We start from the raw sequence: 21,427 nt of genomic DNA on the forward strand, positions 1-21,427 counted from the left end.
ACAGTGGTGTGAGGAGGCTGAACCTTGGGAAATGGGCCAAAGAGGATGCCTGGCCACTTGGAGTCTGGACCAGAGGCGCCAGGAGAGATAGCATGACTCCCTGGGGCCCAGACCAGGTCAGTTCCCCAGGGGTAAGGGTTTCTGCCAAATGTTTGAATGAAAGCCCTAAGGAGCGCTTACAGTATATATATTCTCTTTCCTGGACTGGGTAGACTCACTCTTCTAGATCTGTTAGAATAAGAGTCTGGAGACGATGGGCTCAGGGTCTGGGTCTAGAGCAAATGCTGACCTTCATATCTGATTAAACTGGCTGCCCATAAACAATGCCCTTCAGCTGTTACAATTTATAGGAGATGGGTCTGCCATGACACTCCCATTTTAGACAGCAGAAAACAGACCACAGGGGCTAAGCTTACTTAGGGTCAGTGAGAGAGCTGGGATGTGTGGCCAGCCCTTCCTTCCTGTCTGCTCCATGTCATCCTTAAAGGAGCACACATGCTCCTAAGGAACAGTGAAGCTGACGGCATACTCCCCTTTCATCCAAGCACACCAGAAGCACTCAAGGAATATTTGCCTGTACATGGCGGGAGGGGATCTACCTTTTTATCACCAAAGTCAATCTTAGAATAGTGAGCAGCTGGAGCTGTCTCCACTCACACCCTCAGCTTGTGGCCTGAGGTGTGGACTGAAATCCCTGACTCGGAGCTTTCCTTTTGGTTAAAACACACTTTCCTTTCCAGCCCTGGTAAAGTTTGCCTGCTACCTTGGAAGAATAACTAGAAACAGAGGGAGAGCCTTGCCTGCCTTTCATTCATTTTAACAGGAGTGCAGTGTTCAATAAAAGCCTATCATGTGACTTTCTACGTAGGGACTGCTGTCACTACAGAGAGCTAAACGTGAGATCCCAACAAGGTAAGTCACACAAAAAAGGAACTGCGTAATGAATGTATTTCTGTGAACTCTAAACATTTTTTGCCTCAAATCCTCCCACAAGGAAGGCAGCAAAAACTGCCCTTCATACAAGGATTCCTAACTCCATAAACCACGGTGATGGTTTGAATGAAAATGGCCCCATAGGATCATCTGTTTGAATCTTGATCTCCTCCTGGAGGAATGCTTGAAAAGGATTAGGAGGTGTGGCCTTGTTGGAGGAGGTGTGGCCTTGTTGGAGGAGGTGTGGTCTTGTTGGAGGAAGTGTGTCATTAAGGGTGGGCTTTTAGGTTTCCAAAGCCCATGCCATCCCTGTGTCTTTCTTTCTGCCTCATGCTTGTAGAAAAAGATGCAAGCATTCAGTTACTGCTACCATGCCATGCTTGCTGGCTTCCTGTTATGCTTCCTGCCATGATGATCATGAACTTTGTCCCTTTGAAACTGCAAGTTACCAATAAACCCTTTCTTCCAAAAGTTGCCTTGGTCATGGTGACTTACCACAGCAACACGAAATTAACTGAGACAATCATTCATTTTAACTGTCTCCTGAAAGAGGGATTAATGTGTCTGTGACTGCTCACCACTTAAATCATTGTCATGAGGCTAGAAGGGCTTAATCATTGGCAAAAGCCCCACCTGCACCCCAACACCTTTTCTGAAGGGCTCTGGTCTAGCCCCTCATCTTAGGTGACAAATACATCAATACTAACTGTGTGTTATGCTTTGGATGTGAAATATCTTCCATGAGTTCAGCTGTTGAAATAATTAAGCTCCAGCTTTCTCTTTTAGAAGCTTGTAGAACCTTTCAGACATGGGGCCTACCTGGCAGACATAGGGATGAAGAAATCAGCAATTGAAGGTTATATCCCAGCCTCATTTCTGGCCTAATGCTCTGCTTTCTGATCTGCTGAGAAGTGAAGAAGATGAGCTACAAGCCGTTACCACCATGGATGTGAGCTGCTCCCACTGACAAACCTTCCCAGCCATGATGGACTGTACTTTCTTAAACTGTGAGCCCAAACTAGCCTTTCCTCCAATGAACTGCTTCTGGTCCAGTGTTTGGTAACAGAGATGAAAATAGTATTGAATACATTGTTGCTCCCTTCCCATCACATGGGTGACACCAACAGCCGAGGGTCAAGATCACCGTGGGTTGCCAAGCACTGGCCTTGGGCCACTCACCTGTATTTATAGTCTCTGAAGCACATCTGATGGGCTTTGAGCTTAGAAATAAGAAGCTTGAGAATTTTGAGGAATATGAAGAAATTGACCTTGAAAACAAAAAGACAGATAGAGGTAAGTAAGCATCAGATGCCACACGTTATGGATCTCAAGGTCACCCTGGGCGTGGCCATCATCAGGTCTTCATCCACGTGAACCAGGGGTGAGTTGGCAGTTAGCTGGTCACACAGAGAGTGTCTATAGTAGGCCCCATTGTCCCATAGATTCTTAGAACTGAAAGTCTGGGAGGGAACTTGGAGTATCATTTAGTTTATGCTGCCTCAGGGAGGTGCCACTCAGCACTCTGAGAAAGACAAACAAGCATTATTATTAAGTAAAATTTATTGATTACTTACCACCCAGTCATTGAGCTAAGAACTTTGCATGCACTGGTTCATTTACTCTTCAAAACAGCTCTCTGAAGTTGTCACAGTTATTTTTTTATCCCCATAAATCATTGGGGAAACACTGTTGTAGGAGTTTGATTCATTTAGCTACTGACTTTTGGGGCAGCAAGCCCTAGAGTATAACCCATAGAGATATTGTCACATCTAGACAGCAGGAAACAATTCTAAGAGTATGACGTCCCCTCTTCCAATAGGTGGGATGGATGTATTTTTGGTTTTTTGCAGGATTATGGATGCTTTTCATATGTAAGAATTGGTTGTAAGTTGTTATAGGGCTAGGTATGAAACAAAAATTAGACTGGAGAATCTCATTTAAAATAGAAAAAAGAGCGATAGATAGGATAGGACATAAGGTAGACTATTGTGTCTACTTGTAAATTAAATAACAACTATCAGTTTTAGATAATTTGCAATGGTATGAATTCTTGCATATTGATGCAAATGTAAAATTATTTTCCTATTCCTGTTTAAGATAAACTGTATATTGTTACAAATTTAAAATTACATTTGTTATATTGCATATATGTTTCTACTTCTGTTATTTTATATATTGATGCAAATTAAGGATTTTTTGTCATATTGTACTATACTTTTCTACCTCGGATTAAGATACTTTTATGTATTGTCAGAGTTTCAAAGTCATTGTCCTTATATTTATTGTGTATATGTTTATAGATTGTTTATCTTTATAATGTGAAGCTTCAATCTTTAAGCTATATAGATTATTAAGAATTACAGGTTAATAGTCACCCATATCTGTCATACTTATGTTGTTAGGCGTTCTAGATTCACAAAGATATATTCTGTATAGATAGGTAACCTTCAAGCACATCAAAGACCTACAGAATATGGCAGAAAATGTTTTAATAACTTAGAATTCTGTAGATGTGAGACATGACTGCTCCTCATAGCACCAATCTACTCTCGAGAGAATGATAGGTATATGAAGATACTCCAAATAGAGCTTGTTTTCTCTTGGCAAAATTAGCCTATTGGGCAAAGAATTGTCCTTGCCTTGACTTCTGACCATAAGTATGCTGTCCAATCAGAATGAGCAGGATACAAAGGAAAATGACTGCTGAACCTTGCCAAGTCAGAGTAAAACAGGCAGTCTTCCAAATTTTCCTGCTTCTGAAAATGGTTTGTCAGATACTATAGGCCTATAGCCAAAGTTGGCTGCCCCAACATCACAGAGAAAAATTGTGTGGCTGTCCAAGCAGTCAGCTGTTTCATTTCTTTCATCTTTTGGAGGTCGCTTGCTTATACTTCTTGCTTACTCAGGTAATAGTAATTCCCTTCTCTTTAGATGGTTAAAGATTAGATAGTTACAGTTACTATCCTCCCATATCTTAGCCTGGGCATGTGAGGTACAAGATTTAGACTTTCCAGGATAGGACAGCTATTGGAATAATCTCTGTAACTTGCCAATTACCTATGCCCTGGGCATTTAGTATGTATTTCTTGCTTGGTGCTGTTTTTGTTGGTTGTAGTTTCATCTTTGTTTATGTTATAACTTTTCTTTATCCTGCACAAACATTGATCTAGCACAATACAGATGTTCCTACGCAGAAGGAAAATCCTACAGACTGAAACGCTTGCTGAAGAATGCAATATAGATAGCTTGCATGTGCTTCACTGGACCCAATGCTCTGTGCTAAACAAACAAACAAACAAGCAAAAAAAAAAACCTAGAGTTTCTAAAATATAAACCAACAGGAACAAAGGCTGTTCCCAGCCAAAGGATATTTAATAGCAGAAAAATTTGAAAATTCAAATGAAACATAACGAAGTAATTTATTACTTTTAATGGGCTATCTGCTTCTCATCACAACGGGAAAACACTGTGCACTTGCCCTAGTAACTTGTAGAACACTGGCCTGTGGCTGACAAAGTAAGCTTACCGAGGAAGACAAATCTCTCAGCCAGGGAACTGCAGTCGGCCAGTCTCCTAGGAAATGAGAGGCCTGAGGATCTGCTCTTCTCTGTGTCTCCCAGAGACCAGACAAGAGAAAATGGGCATCAACCAATGGCTGCAGGAAGAAAGCGCCTCCCACACCCCTAGTGGATCGCCATCCCCAGTTACCATGGAGCCTGGGCTCCTCCAGGTTTCCAGAGGTCTAGAGTCCGCAGCCACATTTGGATGGTGCGTTCTTCATTTGTGTGCCATCAGAGAAGGTGATAAAGTGAAATGTTTTCAAGAATGAAACTAACTCCCCTGGGAATCTGTGACCAGCCAGGGAACACTCCCCTGGGAATCTGTGACCAGATAGGGAGCACTGGGAACCTCAAATATATAAAACTTTCTTCCAGGGCTTAGACGCTACAGTTGCCTTTGCAGATGTTACCTTCTTGGTAAACATGTGTTTGGCACAGATGTGGGCCTGCAGTTAGCAGCGGTGATTTCTAACATGACAAGTGTTCTGGGACCTGCTTCACACACCAGCAATCTCTTCCGTCTGCCAAGTCCCGGCTCTTTTGGCTTGCTTAGGGACAAAAGTGATTAGACTTCTAAGGTTTCTCCTTTAAGTCAAAGCATCCCTTCCCCAGAGGTCCTTCTGAGATGCACACACTCTGTAGAAAGTAAGGAATGGCCAAGAGAAGACAGATGAAGGCCTCCTTCCTTTCCTCCAAATAATTCATTTTCCATAGCATTGAAGCCTTCGGCAAACGCCTAGGGTCGTGGGTTGAATGAGAAATGCCCCCACCCCCTCCATACACACACTTGGTCCCCAGTTGATGGCACTGTTTGGGAAGGTTATGGGACTTTTAGGATATGGAGCCTTGCTACAGGAAGTACATCACTAGGGCTCTGAGGGTTTACAGTCCCTCCCATCTTCCTGTTGTTTCTTTCTGTTGTCCAACTATGGCTGAACCGTGGTCAGACAGTTTCATTTTCCTGCTTTTCCTGCCTATTGCCATGTTCCTGCCATGATGGACAATTTTGTATTTTATTACAGTGATCAAAAAGGAACCAATACACCAGTTTTCACCACAAAAAGCAGAAGCTGGGATGCAGCAAAGGTAAACAGGAGTAAGATAGAATTTAGCAACAAGGAGCTCCCTAATAGTGCTGTGTCACAGAGAAGAGACCCCAAAACCAGACTGCAACGCACCTTGCGGCTTGTCTGTGAGAGGAAGTGGAGGCTTAGAACAGGAGTAGACAAAGGACATGCAAAAGCAGCAATGCTACTCCATGTTTTAGGACTGGAAGAGGGTTTTAGTGACAGTGGTGGGGCAGGGCAGGCAGGGAGAGTCCCATGTCAGCTCTGCAGCAGGCGACAGTGTAGGAGTGAAATGCTATCTCAGGGACCTGTAGCTATAGGATCCCTAGAGCCTGGTGAGACAGGGGGCATAAAGATGGACAAGGGGAAACTGAGAGTAACTCTACCCATTTCCTCAGAGCTGTCACACTCAAACCTGTCGGAGGAGCCAATGAGAGGAAATGCTGCTTGGTCTTCACGGGGTTGTAAATTCAGCACATAGTTCTTTCCCCTGATTGGCTGGACAACTCACCCAACCAGGTGTTTAATCTGGTCAGGCTGTTAGCTGTAGGGAGCAAGGTAATGACCAAATGACCTTTCTCAAAGCAATTAGTTCACGAGGCTGTCCTTGCTTTAAAATTTTGCTAACAGGTGCTGGTGACTAAGATGTAAGAACACACCCCGATCCAGGATGACTCAACTCCCGCAGAACAGTCAAGGGCTTGAGGCTAATTTGAGCAGCACCGTTTTAAGAGAAGATTTATAAAGAAAAAGGTGGGAATTCTCCCGTTTCTTTTTCTAGTGAAAGTCTCAAAGAGCATCTGGGTTTCCCAGCCTGTCACAGTACGGGCATTTCTGAAACGCAAAAATCCCAACTCTAAGAGCAGCAGATGAAGTCAGCTGAGATACCTGTGTGTCCAGAATAACATCATTCATCAAGCCAGATGTTGATCAGCAAATACAGACAAAGTAGGGACGCAGTGATGCCTAGGATCTGGAGCCTAGGATGTTTCCTTGTTCCCAGTATTCTTTCCATCACCCCAGCAGACTCCTCCTCAGGTCTGCACCTTGCTCCAGAAATCTGAGCTCCGGAACAAGCATGACAAGCATGAGGGAAAATTTTTAAGGGCCCTGGAATCTTAAATAACGAGGACTGTCAGCTCCATTTTGATGGATATGTTTTTTCTTTTTATTGTTTTAGAACAGTTGTTCTCAACCTACGGGTCATGACCCCTTTGGGGGTCAAACCAACCCTTTTACAGGGGTTGCCTAAGACCATTTGTATATCAGATGTTTACATTATGATTTGTAGCAGTATCAAAATTATAGTTATGAAGTAGTAATAAAAATAATTTTATGGTGTGTGTGGGGTCACCACAATGTGAGGAACTGTATTAAGGGGTTGCAGCATTAGGAAGGTTGAGGATCACTGTTTTAGAATTGCAGCTTAAATAGAATATACGTGGAAGTCAAGGGATTTTTTTTTCCTTAGCACAGTATTTTCCTTTTGCTTATGTCACAGCTTAGTGGTTTGTGAGGATCTATGTTCCATGCAGTCATTCAGGGACCCAAGGTTCTTTCCATGTTGCTATGAATCCTCTTTTAGAGTGGGGTTATGGCTATTCAGTTAGTGGAGAATGGCAATATGTGGTCATATGGCCAACCGTGAAAACTATGGTCTTCCCTTTAGCAAAGAAACATCCCTCCAGTTTCTATTCAAGGTCAACCTCTTGGTCAAATAGCTGTGGACACAGGCAGTAGTGGTTCAACTGCATCTTCCCTGAGACCTCTCTAGAAATGCTCCTTTTCAGGCATATCTGATGACATCTACTGATGGATGGAACAGAAAGATCAGTGAAGTATTAACTTCCAAGGAGAAATATGGGCCATGAGATGGTCATGTAAAGGAAGAAAACGTCCCAATGTGGAAGGAGAACCTTAGGTTTCTCCCTATAGGTGAAACACAGGGTGTTGTGGTCAAACACTCAGGGACTAGCAACACTTATCATAGTAGAGTTATAATAGGCTAACCTTGAGTGCTAGGTTGATTCACTGAAGAGTTGTGGGAAGAAGAAAGATGTAATTGGATTTTTCTCCAAAGTAATCACTCTGGTTACAGTATGGAGGCTTGATTGCCAGGGATAAAAGAAGAGACTCAATTAAGAGGCATTTGCAGAGGACTCCACATGAGGGTTGAGTGAATGCAGTAAATGTGGAACCAAGATGTGTTGGAAGGAACTTCGAGGAATAATGCCAACTTGAAGTCTGAGTGGATATTCCAGGAAGAAAGAAGACAGAATCTGTGAAGACTCTGAAAAGTGTAGCTTGAGTGTCTGGTTATGGAGTCACTTACTGGATAGAGAGAACAAGAGGAAGAGAAGAATGGATAGAAAGATGAGGAGCCCAAGACCTAAGGCCAATATGAAGCCAATCATAACCGGAGTAACTTCTGGTTTATTCTGCCTGGTTAGCAAGCACTTCCCAGGGTGTGGAGGGTGGATTCCAATCATCTACTAAATGTGTTTATGAAGGGGCCACCATATATGAAAGCTGGTTGCTGGGACGAATAACAAAATGTGGTTTACAGTGGCAGCGAGTAGACTTAAGCAGACTTGAAATGTATTAGAGTTGGAACAGAAGCCAGGAAGTATGGAAGCCAGAAGGTTGCAAGGTGAGTGTCCTGCTACAGTGGCATAGAGAAACTGGCGCCTGACCCAAGACCTGAAAGATGGACCCTGGATCCCCAGCAAATAAGATGTTGGGGAAAGCAACTGAGACCCAGTGTGTCTGAGACTACAGACTAATGTCTGAAAGAGTCTTAAGTATCATGGGCACAGGCTCAGATGAAATATGTTTTGAGAAGCAGTAAGTGGAATTGTTACTTGGTCATCTAACTTAACTTGGTCTGCAAAGTTATTGAGGCAAATAACATCTCAGCTTCTCAGTGTCCTTACCGAAACATAAATATAATAGCGTTTCAACATTGTAGGCTCATGGATAAGATTAACTGAGTTCATACACTCAAAGCACTTAAGAGTTGGCATTGGTTGGAGGTCCTCAGTAAACGTTCCCAGGCAGTGGTGCTGGTGCCTGGGCAAGAAGGTGGGTGCTGGGATCCCCATGGGATCCCAGAGGACAGGATAGTGGGAAACTGGATGGCTGGAGAGGTGAGGGCTCGGACATGTGTGGTCAGCATCAGCTTGAACATCCCCTCTCAGTCAGGTGTCCAATGACAGAGGGGAGATACCCAACAGTCAGCACACCACTAGCAATGGGGTGGGCATATCCTCAGTGTTCCTACCATTTCTATGCACATTTTCCCTCTAGGTCACAGCGAGGTTCAAGCAAGGAACTTCTTGAGTTGTTGATAAACACCAACAATTTTCTACAAAACTGTATTTTTTTCCCCTTTCAAGATCCTTTGCTATCTACATCAAAGACCAGACCACCCAGCAACCCCTTGGCAATGACATGGAACACAGAGCTAGATATCCAAGGTTCACTCAGACAGAGCAGGGAGACCTTCTACCCACCCCTCAGTGGAACATGTCACTCCTCAGTTGTTAGACCCCTGCACCTCCCCTCCAGCTTCTTTAACAAAGTTCGTCCCCACACATCATCGTCTAAACCCCAATTCCTAAACTGTGGGTCACAAGTTTTATGGGGTCACATCACTGAATGTAGGAGGTCACAAAGTAAAAGATTCCAAAACATGAAGCAATCAAAACTTAGTTCAAAATTAAATGCACGCGTCCCATGTGTTTCTGGCAGCATTTGCTCATGTTGCATCCTGAAACTTGGTGCAACTTTGGTTCTGAAGACATCACAAGCACCTTCCACTGCACAGGCCAGTGAACACTGCCTGAGACACCTCAGCTTAGGTTCACGACTTGTGTCTTACAAATTGAAGTGTTTTTACTCTACGTACAAAGTTTTCTTCTCTTAAACATAATGATTTAATCACAGAAGAGCGAAAGACTTCACTTTTCCCTACCATCCTTCTATAACATTGTAAGTATTCTGTTAATTTATTTTTGGATTGATTAGTTAGAATGTCTGAGGTTTTTTTTTTAAGTATTGTTTGAGGGATAGAGAGGTGACTCAGAAGTTAAGAGTGTTTGCCCTCTTCCAGAGGACCCAGGTACAAACCCCAACACCCCCATCAGGTGGCTCAATGCCTGTAACTCCAGCTCCAGGGGATCTGATCCCTTCTTCTAGCTCCAAGGGCACCTGCACTTACACACACACACACACACACACACACACACACACACTAATTAAAAGTCTTTAAAAGATAAACCTTTCTGAAAATTGCTGTTTGAGCTGGTAATTTCAATTTTGATTTTACACTTGATATGTGAAATTTCAGCTTGGTATTGGGAATAATTTTTAACCATTTCTAAAATGTCCCTAAACGTGCTTCTGCCATTTTGAACTACATATTTATATGAAGTGACATTCTCAACAGTAACAATTACAAAAAAACAAGATGTCTTGCAACTCTGAAAAACATTTTAAAAAATGCAGTATCAAATGTTGAGCCAAGACTGAACTCTTTATGTAAAAATAAACAAACAAATTGATCTCATTAATGTGCCAACTTGCTTTGATCAACTTGTCAAATCTTGTGTATGCCAAAGAATTCTTTTAAAGCAGATTTCTTTTAAATTCACTGTCCATAGATGTTTTGGGGGGATTTCCAAAAACTCACTTTGGAAAGAAGAGATCACAAGTGGGAAAGTTTAAGAAGTGCCCTTGAATTCGATAAGTTCCTATAACCCGGTCATTTCAGTGCAGGATTAAAGAGCTGGCTTCAGGTCCCCATTTAAAGATCCAGAGAGATGGAGGCTTACAGTGTTATCCCAAATTTAGAGAGATGGAGGCTTACAGTGTTACCCCAAATTTAGAGAGATGGGGACTTACAGAATTACCCTGAATTTAGGTCCTGAACTAGAAGTTTTTAATTTCTCACCCAGCAGGAACTGCTCACACTTCATAGTCCTCCTTTCATGGACCAGAGATCTGAGGTGTTAGAAAGGAGGCAAGGGTAGAGGGATGCTCCCTGAAGCTGCGGAGCCCAGAAAAGAAAGAGATGGATGGGGTGGTCCTTACTGTCACACAAAGCAGCATGGGTCCTCGGATAATCCACCAGATTTTCTTGTTTGCATTTGATGTCCAGCACCTGTGGACAAGATGAGGAGAAGAGACATGAGGCGAGAATGACGGTCCAAGTTTCATGCCCTATGGAAGAAGGATGCTTGCCTACCTTCAAGATGAACTGTCTACCAGTCCGTCTCTTAAGAGGAGGGATGAGGGCAAAAGAGAACTCCTGACTTCCTACCATGAAATAACTCTTCTGCATCAGGAGTGTACTGCACAGACCCTCCCACGCTTGCCCCCATGTGCATGCAAACGAAAGCTCACGGCTCCAGACCCTTGTTACTTTACCCCATAGTTTGTTTTCCTTTTTCACATATCACTTACACACTTAGAAATATATGTGTATGTCCTTATGTAAATATGAAGGCTGGATGATGATTATTTGAAGGGAAAAATCGATGACACAATACATAGAATTTAGGAACAAGCTTGAAAGACTTGCTGAGATTCGGTTCCTGTAAGTTAGGAGACTCTAACTTGTGTTTCTTGTGTGTTATAGTCTTCGATTTGTATTTCACAATGTAGCTGTGCCTTGTTATGCACAGTGATTCTTCCATCAATGTACATCCAAATTGCTGCTTTCTCTCATATGAACAAAGCTATAGAAACTACTCTGTTCTTCTGTCTTTACACACCAAGCACCATAGCTGGTCCAGACAGTATCTTTGATAATTTATATGTATGACTAATAGGCTATTACAAGACCTTTGACTACTTCTCTACACTCCTGTTACTTTCTAGAAGGACAACATAGGAGAAATTGGATAGTCTCTTTGGGAAATTGATGTCATGTCCTATATTTGGGCATATCCGGGAATTGTTGGTTCATAGAAGACTGGCACCAGGTGGATTACATACCCTGTGTTCTCCAGATGTGCACGGGTGAAACCCCAGGGAATAACAAACAGCATGGGGAAGGCTGTGTAGAAAGCAGAGAGGGTAGTTAAGAGTTGCTTGTCTAATACCGCCTGCTCCCTACCAGCCTCATGGGGTCCAGCACAACAGGTCCAAAGGGTTAAAAACCAAATACAGAATCATATTGTAAGAACTGGTGAGGCTAAGGGTAGCCCAAGACCAACCATGGCTCTACTGTCAGAGAAGCTGTACCTTGGGGAGAAAGGGCTTGCCACTTGCCACAAAGTGATTTGGAGTAAATCCATGAACTTCAGTCAAATTTTTCATAAGGAATACCATGGGTCCATTTACTTCCTCTGAATTCTGTAGCATCTAATTGACCAAAGGCTATGGAAACCGAGTTCCAGATCAGAATACCCTGATCATACTTTTAAGATTAATAATAATAAAGGGAGAGGGGATGAAGGAAGGGGAACAGAGAAAATGGTATGACAATAAAAACAAATAAAAATTAATAATAATAACTTTTGTTTTTAAAAAGATTTAATGTCACAGACCGATGGATGTGTCATCCCAAAATTCCTGGATTGAAGACCTGACACCACTATGGGGTATTTGATAATGGGGAATGTGGGGTAACTGGGTGTAGAAGGTGTTATGAGTCGGGGTCCTCACAACGGGATTGATGTCCGTATGAAAAGAGACTGGAGGTGTCATATTCTCTCTCTCTCTCTCTCTCTCTCTCTCTCTCTCTCTCTCTCTCTCTCTTTCTCTTATGGGATGGCCATGAGGGCAGTTTTGTGCACACCAGGAAGAGGGCCCTCACCAGAAAGCAAGCACATTGGATTCCCAACCTCCAGAAACAGGAGAAGCCAGTGTCCGCTGCTCAACCACACAGATATTTTGTTATGGCATTGTGAACAGTCTAACACAATTGCAAAGAGAGTAAGAAGGATTTCAGCTAGTTGTACCAAAGATCTTTTCACTTTTGCATGTGTGCATTGGGTATACAGGTCTGTGCTTGCACATGCATACATATGCATACGCACATGCGTGTACACACACACAAACACATTTTCTTCGGAGACCCTTATCATTGAGAAATTATCTGCTCCAGTTGTCATCCTCTAGTTGGGATTCCAACCAAAGGCTCCATCAGGCTCCCATGTTCTGATGGGTCCCTGGGAGAGAAGGGGAGTCACGTCACTCACCCCAGCCCACCACCAGGTATCTGGGCCACAGCCGCCTTTCAGGAAGCACTGTGGGCTCCAGCAGAGCGTGGAGGTAAAGCCCTTCCACCAGCAGCCACAAGTGGTTGGCACCCACGAAGTAGTGCAGGAGGACCTGGACGGAGCGGCAGGAGGCAGACACCTGCAAGGGGCAGAACCGGGGTGAGTCCTGGGATTGTCAACACCTGATGAGCATGGTCTCCCCAAGTACACACATGCTCGGGCCTGTCCTACCCTCTTTTCTGAGCCCTTGCTGACGACCTCAGAGAGGCTGGCAGGAAGGCTTCATGGAGCTTAAAGATCAACCTCTTCCTTGACATTCTAGGCATTGTTTTTGTTTTCATTTTTGTTTAGAGACTGGGTCTTATGCATCCCAGGTCAGGCTTGAACTCGTTACGTAGTCAAGATTAACCTTGAACTTTTGATCCTCCTGCCTTCTATTTCTTAAAGGCTGGGATTACAGGTGTGAGTGTCTTGTTGATGTGGTTTCTAGGGAAACTAGGACTTCACTTCTGCAAAGAAAACACCACATATAGACTTTTAAAGAAAAATAAAAAAGCAAAGGGCAGGAGAGATGGCTCAGTGGCTAAGAGCACTCATTGCTCTTCCAGAGGACCTGGACCAGCAGTTCACAACTGTGTGTAACTCCAGCCCCAGTGGATCTAATGCCCTTTTCTGGCTTCTTTGGGCTTCTTCATGCACATGGCGTATACACATATGCATAAAAATTAAATGAAATAAAAGGAAGAAAGAAAGGAGGGGAGAGAGGGATGGAGGGATACAAAATCAGAGAGAGAGTTTAGCATCAACAACAGCCTAAACGAAAGCATGGGAGGGTCTGGTCTCTAACCTCAGTTCAGCTGGCTAGGAACCACAATAGCTAAATAAATACTCGCATGCCTTGACATCATCGCATGGAGTCCTTAGGTGCAACAATGAATGAGAAGTGTTTCTTGATGACCTTAATGTTAAAAAATACAGTGTGCCAAACTTTGTACTATGCAACTAATAACAAGCCTGGAATGAAACTTCTACCCTTAAGTGGAATTATTAAAAAGAGATGAGTTGAAGATCGGTTACCATAAGTTTGTGTGTGAAAAGCTAGCAAAAATTAATGGCAGATTCAACCCAAAGAAATTGCAGACACAGAAGTAATGAAAGTCGAAATGGATGCAAATGAGAATATAAACCGAAAGGGCTCAATAATGCCAAGAGCTTGTTCTTGGGAAAGTCCAATAAAACTGAGAAACTCCTGGCAACAAGCATCAAGGTGTAAAAGTAAAACAGCAAAGATATAAATAATCAATACTGAAAATGAAAACACAATTATGGACCCCACAGACTTGAAGAAAAGCTACAGAGAAGTTCATGGGCAATATTATGCCAAGAAACTCAAAAGGTTACATGAAGTATACACAGATATGAGAAAAAATAGAAATTTTGAATGTGAGATTCATGATTAAGGGCCCAGTGAGTTGGCTCAGCAGGTAAAGGTGCTTGCCCCCAATCCTGGCACCCGAGTTCCACCTGGACCCCACATGGTGGGAGAGAGAATCAACTCCTGAATCACCTCTGCTCTGACCCCGCATGCACTACTGCACACATAAAAAAATAAATGTAATAAGACTCATGATCAATCTATAACTCTATAACATGTGTATGTGTATATGTGTATGTGCATTTCCCGTGAGTGGATTCATGCGTGTGTAAGGGGTCACACGTGTGCGTGTGTGTGAAAGTGGAAGTGAGAGGCTGACACTAGCTATCTTCATTGATTGTATATAGTGAAGCGGAGACTCTCACTTGGACCTAGAGCTTGGCGATTTGGCTAAGCCTCGCTAGCCAGCTTCTTCCAGTTGTCACGCTTGCAGAGCAAACGCCTTACCCACTAAGCCTTCTCCCCATGCCCTGTGACTTAAAGCCCACTGATGCAGGGGCAAGGTGGCACCCACCTATAATTCTAGCACTCATGAGGCAGGAGGATCAGTCTGGATTGCGCAGCGAAAGACCGTCTCGACAAAAGATTGATCTGGGCTTTGGTTTGCGGTTCAGGGGTCACCTACAGTGAGCCCATGGGCCTCTGGATCCGCTTACCCGGCCCACTCTTGGGAGGTTCTTTTTTAAGTCAGACAGTGCCTCTCTATCAGAAAGGCTTTAAGATTCTCTTATCTCTGTCTCCTTCACCAATCCACGCCCCCTCACCCACCCACCCACCAGCTCTGCCCATCAGGTGGGAGGGGATTACCTCTGACAGATATGACATCCATCCGCTCTCACTGTTAGGCCTCTTGGAGTAAGAGTTGTAGAAGACAATGTCTTTCACCAGGACGGCCAGCGCTCTCAGGATGAACGAAGCAAACAAGTTCATGTGGATGTAATTGCGTGTGCAGTGCAGTTTTCTGCACGAAAGAACACCAGGTGTCTTCCCTCCAGAAAGAGTGGCTGAAAGGGCACACCTGACCTGTCGCTTGGGCATCTGTCACTAGAGACAGAGGTGCATATACAGGCTGCTGGTCTAGGTGCTCCTACTTCTCTGTGCCTTACCCTTCCCATCTGTGAAATGGGACCACTAAGTTGTTCCCTAGATAACATGCTTGCCATGCCAGACCATGCAGACATGGCCTTTCCATATTTCTACATTTTTCCGTATTTTAGTTGACTCACTTGTAAAGGAGGACAGCTAACAGTAACCTTCTCGAACTAGAATTGATCTTGAATCAGATGAGGAGGGGAGTTAGAATGGCTGGCAGTTGGCAGGAATCCACAGGCCTCATTCAAACCCTAAGACTACCATGAGTTTTCTGGGGGGAAAGGGGGTCTTGTGTGCAAATAATGGTCCTAGGCTAGGGGGACTGTGGTTTGTCTGGGTTGTAATGGCAATGGGTGTGATCAGGAATTTAGAGTCCAGGGTCCCACTTCAAGTTCTGTCTGTGTATTCAACTGCCTTTCCCACCGGTAAGGACTTAATATCCCTCACTGGAACATTCTGTCCTCTCTGTCCTCTCATCTAAAAAAGGAATGGATGCATTCAAGAATCTCGGGCTTTCAGCTCTGAAGATCCACGACTTCACCCAGCAGAGTCTTCTATTGTCTCCCAGTGCTGGCCCCTGAGCAAATCACAGGACACATATCTGACCACATGTGGTTCTACTCACCGAAGACACAGGAAGAGTGTAAGAGCCAGCAAGAGCGAGATGAGAGAGAGGGAGTAGCCCACGGTGTACATCAGCTGCAAGGTGGACAGCAAGGCATAGTGCTCCACCTGGACACGGGAAGAGCAGACATGACCACCGGGATGCAGTCTGTAACCCCACCTTCACCTCAGCTCCACGCCAGAGTCACCCAGGGGCCAGGCACGAACTGAGACACAGTCTGAGCCACAAGCGTGCTGTTAGACCTTTCCTTCTCAACTCTGTCGATACCCAAATAGGCAGCCCAAACTGCCTTGGCACACTTCAGAGGCCACAAAGCCCCCATGGGTAAGAGCCTCCCCAAGTCTCATGCCATGGCTGGACTCACAGCCCAGGACTCATTCACCAGGACTCACTATATCGGAAGGAACTGAACCCTAGACACAAGATGCCATGGTCGATTGGAGTGAGGACCTTTTGTAGTTTGTTAATAGATAAATTTTGTTAGTTCTTAGATGTTAAGTCAACTTAACATTGAACTTGATCATGACACTTCTTTCTTTCAGAATATTTTTTGGTTGGATTTGGTCAAAACTTTGTCTGTGTTCATAAAGAATGTTTTGTCTTTGACAGGTCTGGAGATATCTGTGTGACAGTTGTCTCATAGGTTGAGTCAATAGTCTGGGAATTTTTACAGAATTTGTAGTATTTTTTTTATCTCCTTTTCTTTGAAATTGAATCAGGTTTTGCCTCATGAGCTTTGAGAACCTGTTAACATGTTGTTGATATTATTGTTATTGTTGTTGTTAGCGTATTTATTTTCCTGGTGAATTTACCTCTTCACTACTATGATATTTATTTGTTTATTTAGAGGCAGAGTCTCATTATGTAGACCATGTTGGCCTTGAACTCACAGAGACCCACTTGCCTTTATCTCCCAAGTGTTGGATGTGTGTCACCACACCAGTTGGAATGTTACTCTATATCCTCGTGATATTCACTGCTCTGAAATCTGCTTTGTCTGATATTAATATAGCAATCCCCCTTCCTTCTAATTAGTATTTGTTTTCAGCTGTGATGGCTTGAAAGAGAATGGTCCTCATAGGCTCCCATGTTTGAGTTCTTGGGCCAGTTGGTGGAACTATTTGAGAAGGATTAGGAAATTGGCCTTGTTGCAAGAGGGATGTCTCTGGGGTGCGCTTTAAGGTTTCAGATGACCCAGGCCATCCCCAGCCTCTTTCTCTTTCTCCCAAGGTTTGTAAATGAGGACATGAGCTCTCAGCTGTTCCTGCTGCTAGGTCTTTGCCCTGCCATCACAAACTCTAACCCTCTGAAATCTTGAGCCCTGAACTAAACATTCTCTTTGGTAAGCTGCCTTGGTTATAGTGTTTTAGGACAGCAATAACAAAGTAACTAAGACAACAATGTATTTTTTTAAATCTTTTAAATTTTTAAAGATTTGTATTTGAAGTTATTGTCTTAGAGATGGTATATTGCAGACTTTTGCATTTTCTTAACACAAACTGAAATCTACCTGCTAGGGATGTTTAGATCATTTATATTTAATGCCGTTATTTATCTGGCTGGGTTTAAATCCATTGGTCTTTTTTTTGTCTCATATTTTCTTTACCCTCTTTTCTTCTGTTTCTGTCTTATTTTGAATTGACTGTGCCTCTACTCTTTCTCTTTCTGTGATTTAGTATGCCTTCTTTCAATCTTCAGTGGCGGCTTTGAAATTATGGTAAACATTTTTAAATTATTGTCTACCATGAAATAATTTTTTATGATTTGATGCATAATTTAAAAACTTTGCATTGTATGGCTCATCCTCCATCCTGACCATTTTGCTATCACTGCCATCCATCCATTTACTACAGCGCATCCCATAGGCTACTGAACCTTATTGCTTTTGCTTTAACTAGTACTCTCTTTTGAAATGTGATAAGGAAATTGTCTTTTGCTATTTATAGTGATCTTTATTCCTTTGTGTGAATCAAACTATTCACATGAGATGTTTTCCTTCCTGTCTTACGGGTTTTCCTTTATTCTTTCTTACAGTGGTAATCTAGATGCAAATCTTTTGAGCTTTAAAAATAACCCCAATTACATCTTTATCCAGAATTATTTTCCATGGACCTGTGAGGCCTCCAGATGCTCTTGTGATTTCCCTTCTAAGACTGGCTCCTTACAAGAAGTCCTTGGGGCTGGAAAGATGGCTCAGTGGTTAAGAGAGCAGATTGCTCTTGTTAAAGAATCTGAGTTCAATTCCCAGCACCCACATCAGGTGGCTCAGAACCACCTGTAACTTCGGCTCCGGGGCAAGGGAGATCTGATGCCTCCAGCTTCCATGGGCACCTGAATTCATGTGCATACAGACCCACAAATATACACATAGTTTCTTTAAAGTCTTCTGTAAATGCCTCTCTGCTTTATTACAGCACTTAGGGTCTCAATTACATCACTATTATTATTGTTATTACTATTCTTATTTTATTCTGTGTATGTGCATATGTGTGTGTTCATGTGTGTGTGCACATGTGTATGTGTTATGTGAACTAAAGTGCACTCCCCAGCACCTGGGGAGGCCTGATGCTGATGTTGAACATCTTCCTCAAACACTCTCTAACTTACTTTCTGAAGCAAGGTTGATCTCTCACAGAGGCTACAGCTACCCAATTGGCTAGGCTGGCTGACGAATAAGTCAATAACAAAACACAGCAAAAACAAAACAAACAGCAACAACTAAATATCCTGTCTTTGCCCCCTCAGTACTGCCATTATAGGTATATATCCTCAAACTCATTTTTTTAAAGATGGAGTTTCACTGGCTGACCTGGGAACTCACTATATAGACCACATGGGCCTTGAACTTATAGAGATTGCCTGCCTCTGCCTCCAGAGTGATGAGGTTAAAGGTGTGCGCCACCATGCCTGGCTCAAACTTATTCTTTCATGTACTGCTGGGAATCTGCACTCAGGTCCTTAAGCCTGGACCTCCCCTACTGACCCCTGTCCTCAGCCTGCAGTCACATGGCTCACTGATCCCTTGTTTCCATTCACCTGCTTTCCTACATGGGTTTCTACAAAGAGCTCTGTCCTTTCTCAACACTGAGGACTCTGACAGCACGTGGAGACTTTACCGGATCATCTTAGCATCACTCGTGTTAGTGGGGATATTAAACTGACAATTCTATCAAATAACAGAGTTACTTATCCCTAGATTATTTCTAAAAATGGAGGCATGTGTTTGATACTTGCAGGAGTGCCTCGGGCAACCGCTCACTTTCGGTGTACCTCTAAAACACAGGTCCTGAGACAAGGATCAGAATGCAATCAGTCTGCTGGGAAAGTAAAAGCCATCCACTGGGTGGGGGATGAGGAACCAGCTAGAACACACGAAGGGTGCAGCATCGAGCCAGTTGCCACAACGGGACAGCTCCCCGGGGTTACTCTGGAGGCCTCAGAGTAGCATATCAAGACCAGAGGGGCAGGTTATTGTGTAGTCATCCTCTAAGGGCCTCCCCTGAGAACATGGGGTCCCTGGTGATTCTGCCCTGTATTTTACCAGAGACCCAGCAAAGATGGGGAGGTGGTGAGAAGTTAGGGTTTCCGTGCTAAATTGATACGGGCAGGGCACCAATAGCACATGCTACAGAGTGTCATTTAGGTCACTACCGTGTTCCAGCTAATTCCTGAAGGGTCTGAAACACCTGCTCTTCGGCTCAAACTTGGTACCAAAAGGCGACTCTTCAGTCACTTGCATGCTTATAAAATGTCACTTGTAATGTGCACCAACATGGAAACGCACCCTCATGCATTGCTGAAGGAAGAATGAAATGACCTCACTCCTGTGCAGGGAAATTGACCATCACTGACAGCGTAGTGTACATGAGGCCAGGGATCTCATTTCTAAGAGCTTTAAAGAAGATACTGCCACAAGTCTGAACCAACATGGATGTACAAAGTTATTCACAGTGGCCTTTGGGATAATAAAAGATTGAATCTAGCCTAAATGCCCAAAGTTAGTGCTAAACAAAGTGTGGTAGATACATGTAGCTATAATATATATATATATATATATATTATACAATTATACTATATTACATACTTATATTTCTAGGAACTGATACAGAATTTGTTGGATATGTTATTAAGGAAAAAATTACTACTTTCTATGAAAGAAAAATGAGGAGTATCAGTTACATGTTTGCTTAGTTTTGTAAAAAGAAACACAAAACATAATCCAATTAACAAAAGAACTGGGCATGGTAGAACTTGAGAGGCTGAGGGTCACCATGATTTTGAAGCTAGCCTAGACTAGACCTTACATTGGAGAGGAAGGAAGGGAGGGAGGGAGGGAGGGAGGGAGAGAGGGAGAGAGAGGACCAGAAATAAAAGTGACTGTCAATCAGAGTCGGTGTAAAGGAAACAGTGATGAAAATGAAACAACATTTTATACAGTTTTAGCTTTCAAATCCTGCCAATACCTAAGCCATTAAAAGACAAAATCAAAGGGGAAAGAGTGAAACAGACAAACACTAACAAAAGCAACCAAACTAAGCCATACATCCAGTTAATCAGATGAGCACAGAGAGAAAATGCTTAGCTGAAACAGTGCTCTCGGCTTAGGATACAGCCTAGGGGAAGAAAAGGTTGACAGAGAAACCCTAGGATTTGCCAGTTAGCTTGCAGTGCCAATAACAGCATGACTATGTAAATTTTGAAACTAACACAGAAAAAATGAATAAATATGACATCATAAAGAAGATTTCACTGAAAGAATAAAGAAACATACGTACAAATTAAAAGAAGATAAGTAAAATTTCTAGTTGTTAAACATAAATCACAGTTCTTAACATGAAGTCTTGATTGTATGTGTTCATCTGTGCATGTGTGTGTACACATATTTATGCGAAGAAAGAACTCAGTTTTTAAAATATCAATGAGCCTGGGAGATGGCTCAGCAGGTAAAAGTGCTTGCCTTGCAAGTACGATGTGAGGACCTGGGTTCAAATCCCCAGATCCACACAGAAGCTGGAGGAGCAATGCAGGTTTTGGTAATCTCAGCACCCTACAGGGAGATAGGAGATGGGAGAATCCCTGGCATGAGTGTGAAGGTCAGAAGACAAGGTTGGGTGCTGCCTTTCACTTTGTTTGAGACAGGGTCTTTGTTTTTCTGCTACATACTCCAGGCTGTCACCGGAGTTCCTGTCAATCTTGTTTGTCAATGTCAGTTTTACATGGTTGGAATCACAGCAGCATATCCGTGTGAAATAAGTCCCTCAATATGAGGTGGTATCTGATAGTTAGAGGTGAAAGCTCATAGTGTCTGAGAGGCATTTTCCAGCATTTCATAAAGATAGTGAGAGTAGTTACAACCAAATGTGAATACATCGGAATCTAGGTAATAGATATTTTATTATTTTTTTTTAACAATTGTATATGATTGAATATTTCAAGGTAAAATGCCAGGAGGTTACAATTAGCTTTTCAAGTGTTAAATTATATTAATA

The 21,427-nt window shown here is 43.0% G+C and overlaps 1 protein-coding gene across 1 annotated transcript in view; it reads right to left on the reverse strand.

The window, feature by feature from the left end:
- Nucleotides 1-21,427, reverse strand: part of Glp2r (glucagon like peptide 2 receptor) — a 55,028-nt gene that overhangs the window by 17,335 nt on the left and 16,266 nt on the right. The window contains exons 5-10 of the mRNA XM_057776791.1: nucleotides 15,939-16,045; nucleotides 15,029-15,182; nucleotides 12,766-12,925; nucleotides 11,558-11,618; nucleotides 10,652-10,721; nucleotides 2,113-2,201 (exon numbers count right to left, since the gene is read on the reverse strand). Coding sequence (XP_057632774.1) covers nucleotides 2,113-2,201; nucleotides 10,652-10,721; nucleotides 11,558-11,618; nucleotides 12,766-12,925; nucleotides 15,029-15,182; nucleotides 15,939-16,045 — 641 coding nt within the window. The remainder of the gene's footprint in view (nucleotides 1-2,112; nucleotides 2,202-10,651; nucleotides 10,722-11,557; nucleotides 11,619-12,765; nucleotides 12,926-15,028; nucleotides 15,183-15,938; nucleotides 16,046-21,427) is intronic.

Source organism: Chionomys nivalis, chromosome 7, assembly GCF_950005125.1.
Source record: "Chionomys nivalis chromosome 7, mChiNiv1.1, whole genome shotgun sequence".
Taxonomy (NCBI): domain Eukaryota; kingdom Metazoa; phylum Chordata; class Mammalia; order Rodentia; family Cricetidae; genus Chionomys; species Chionomys nivalis.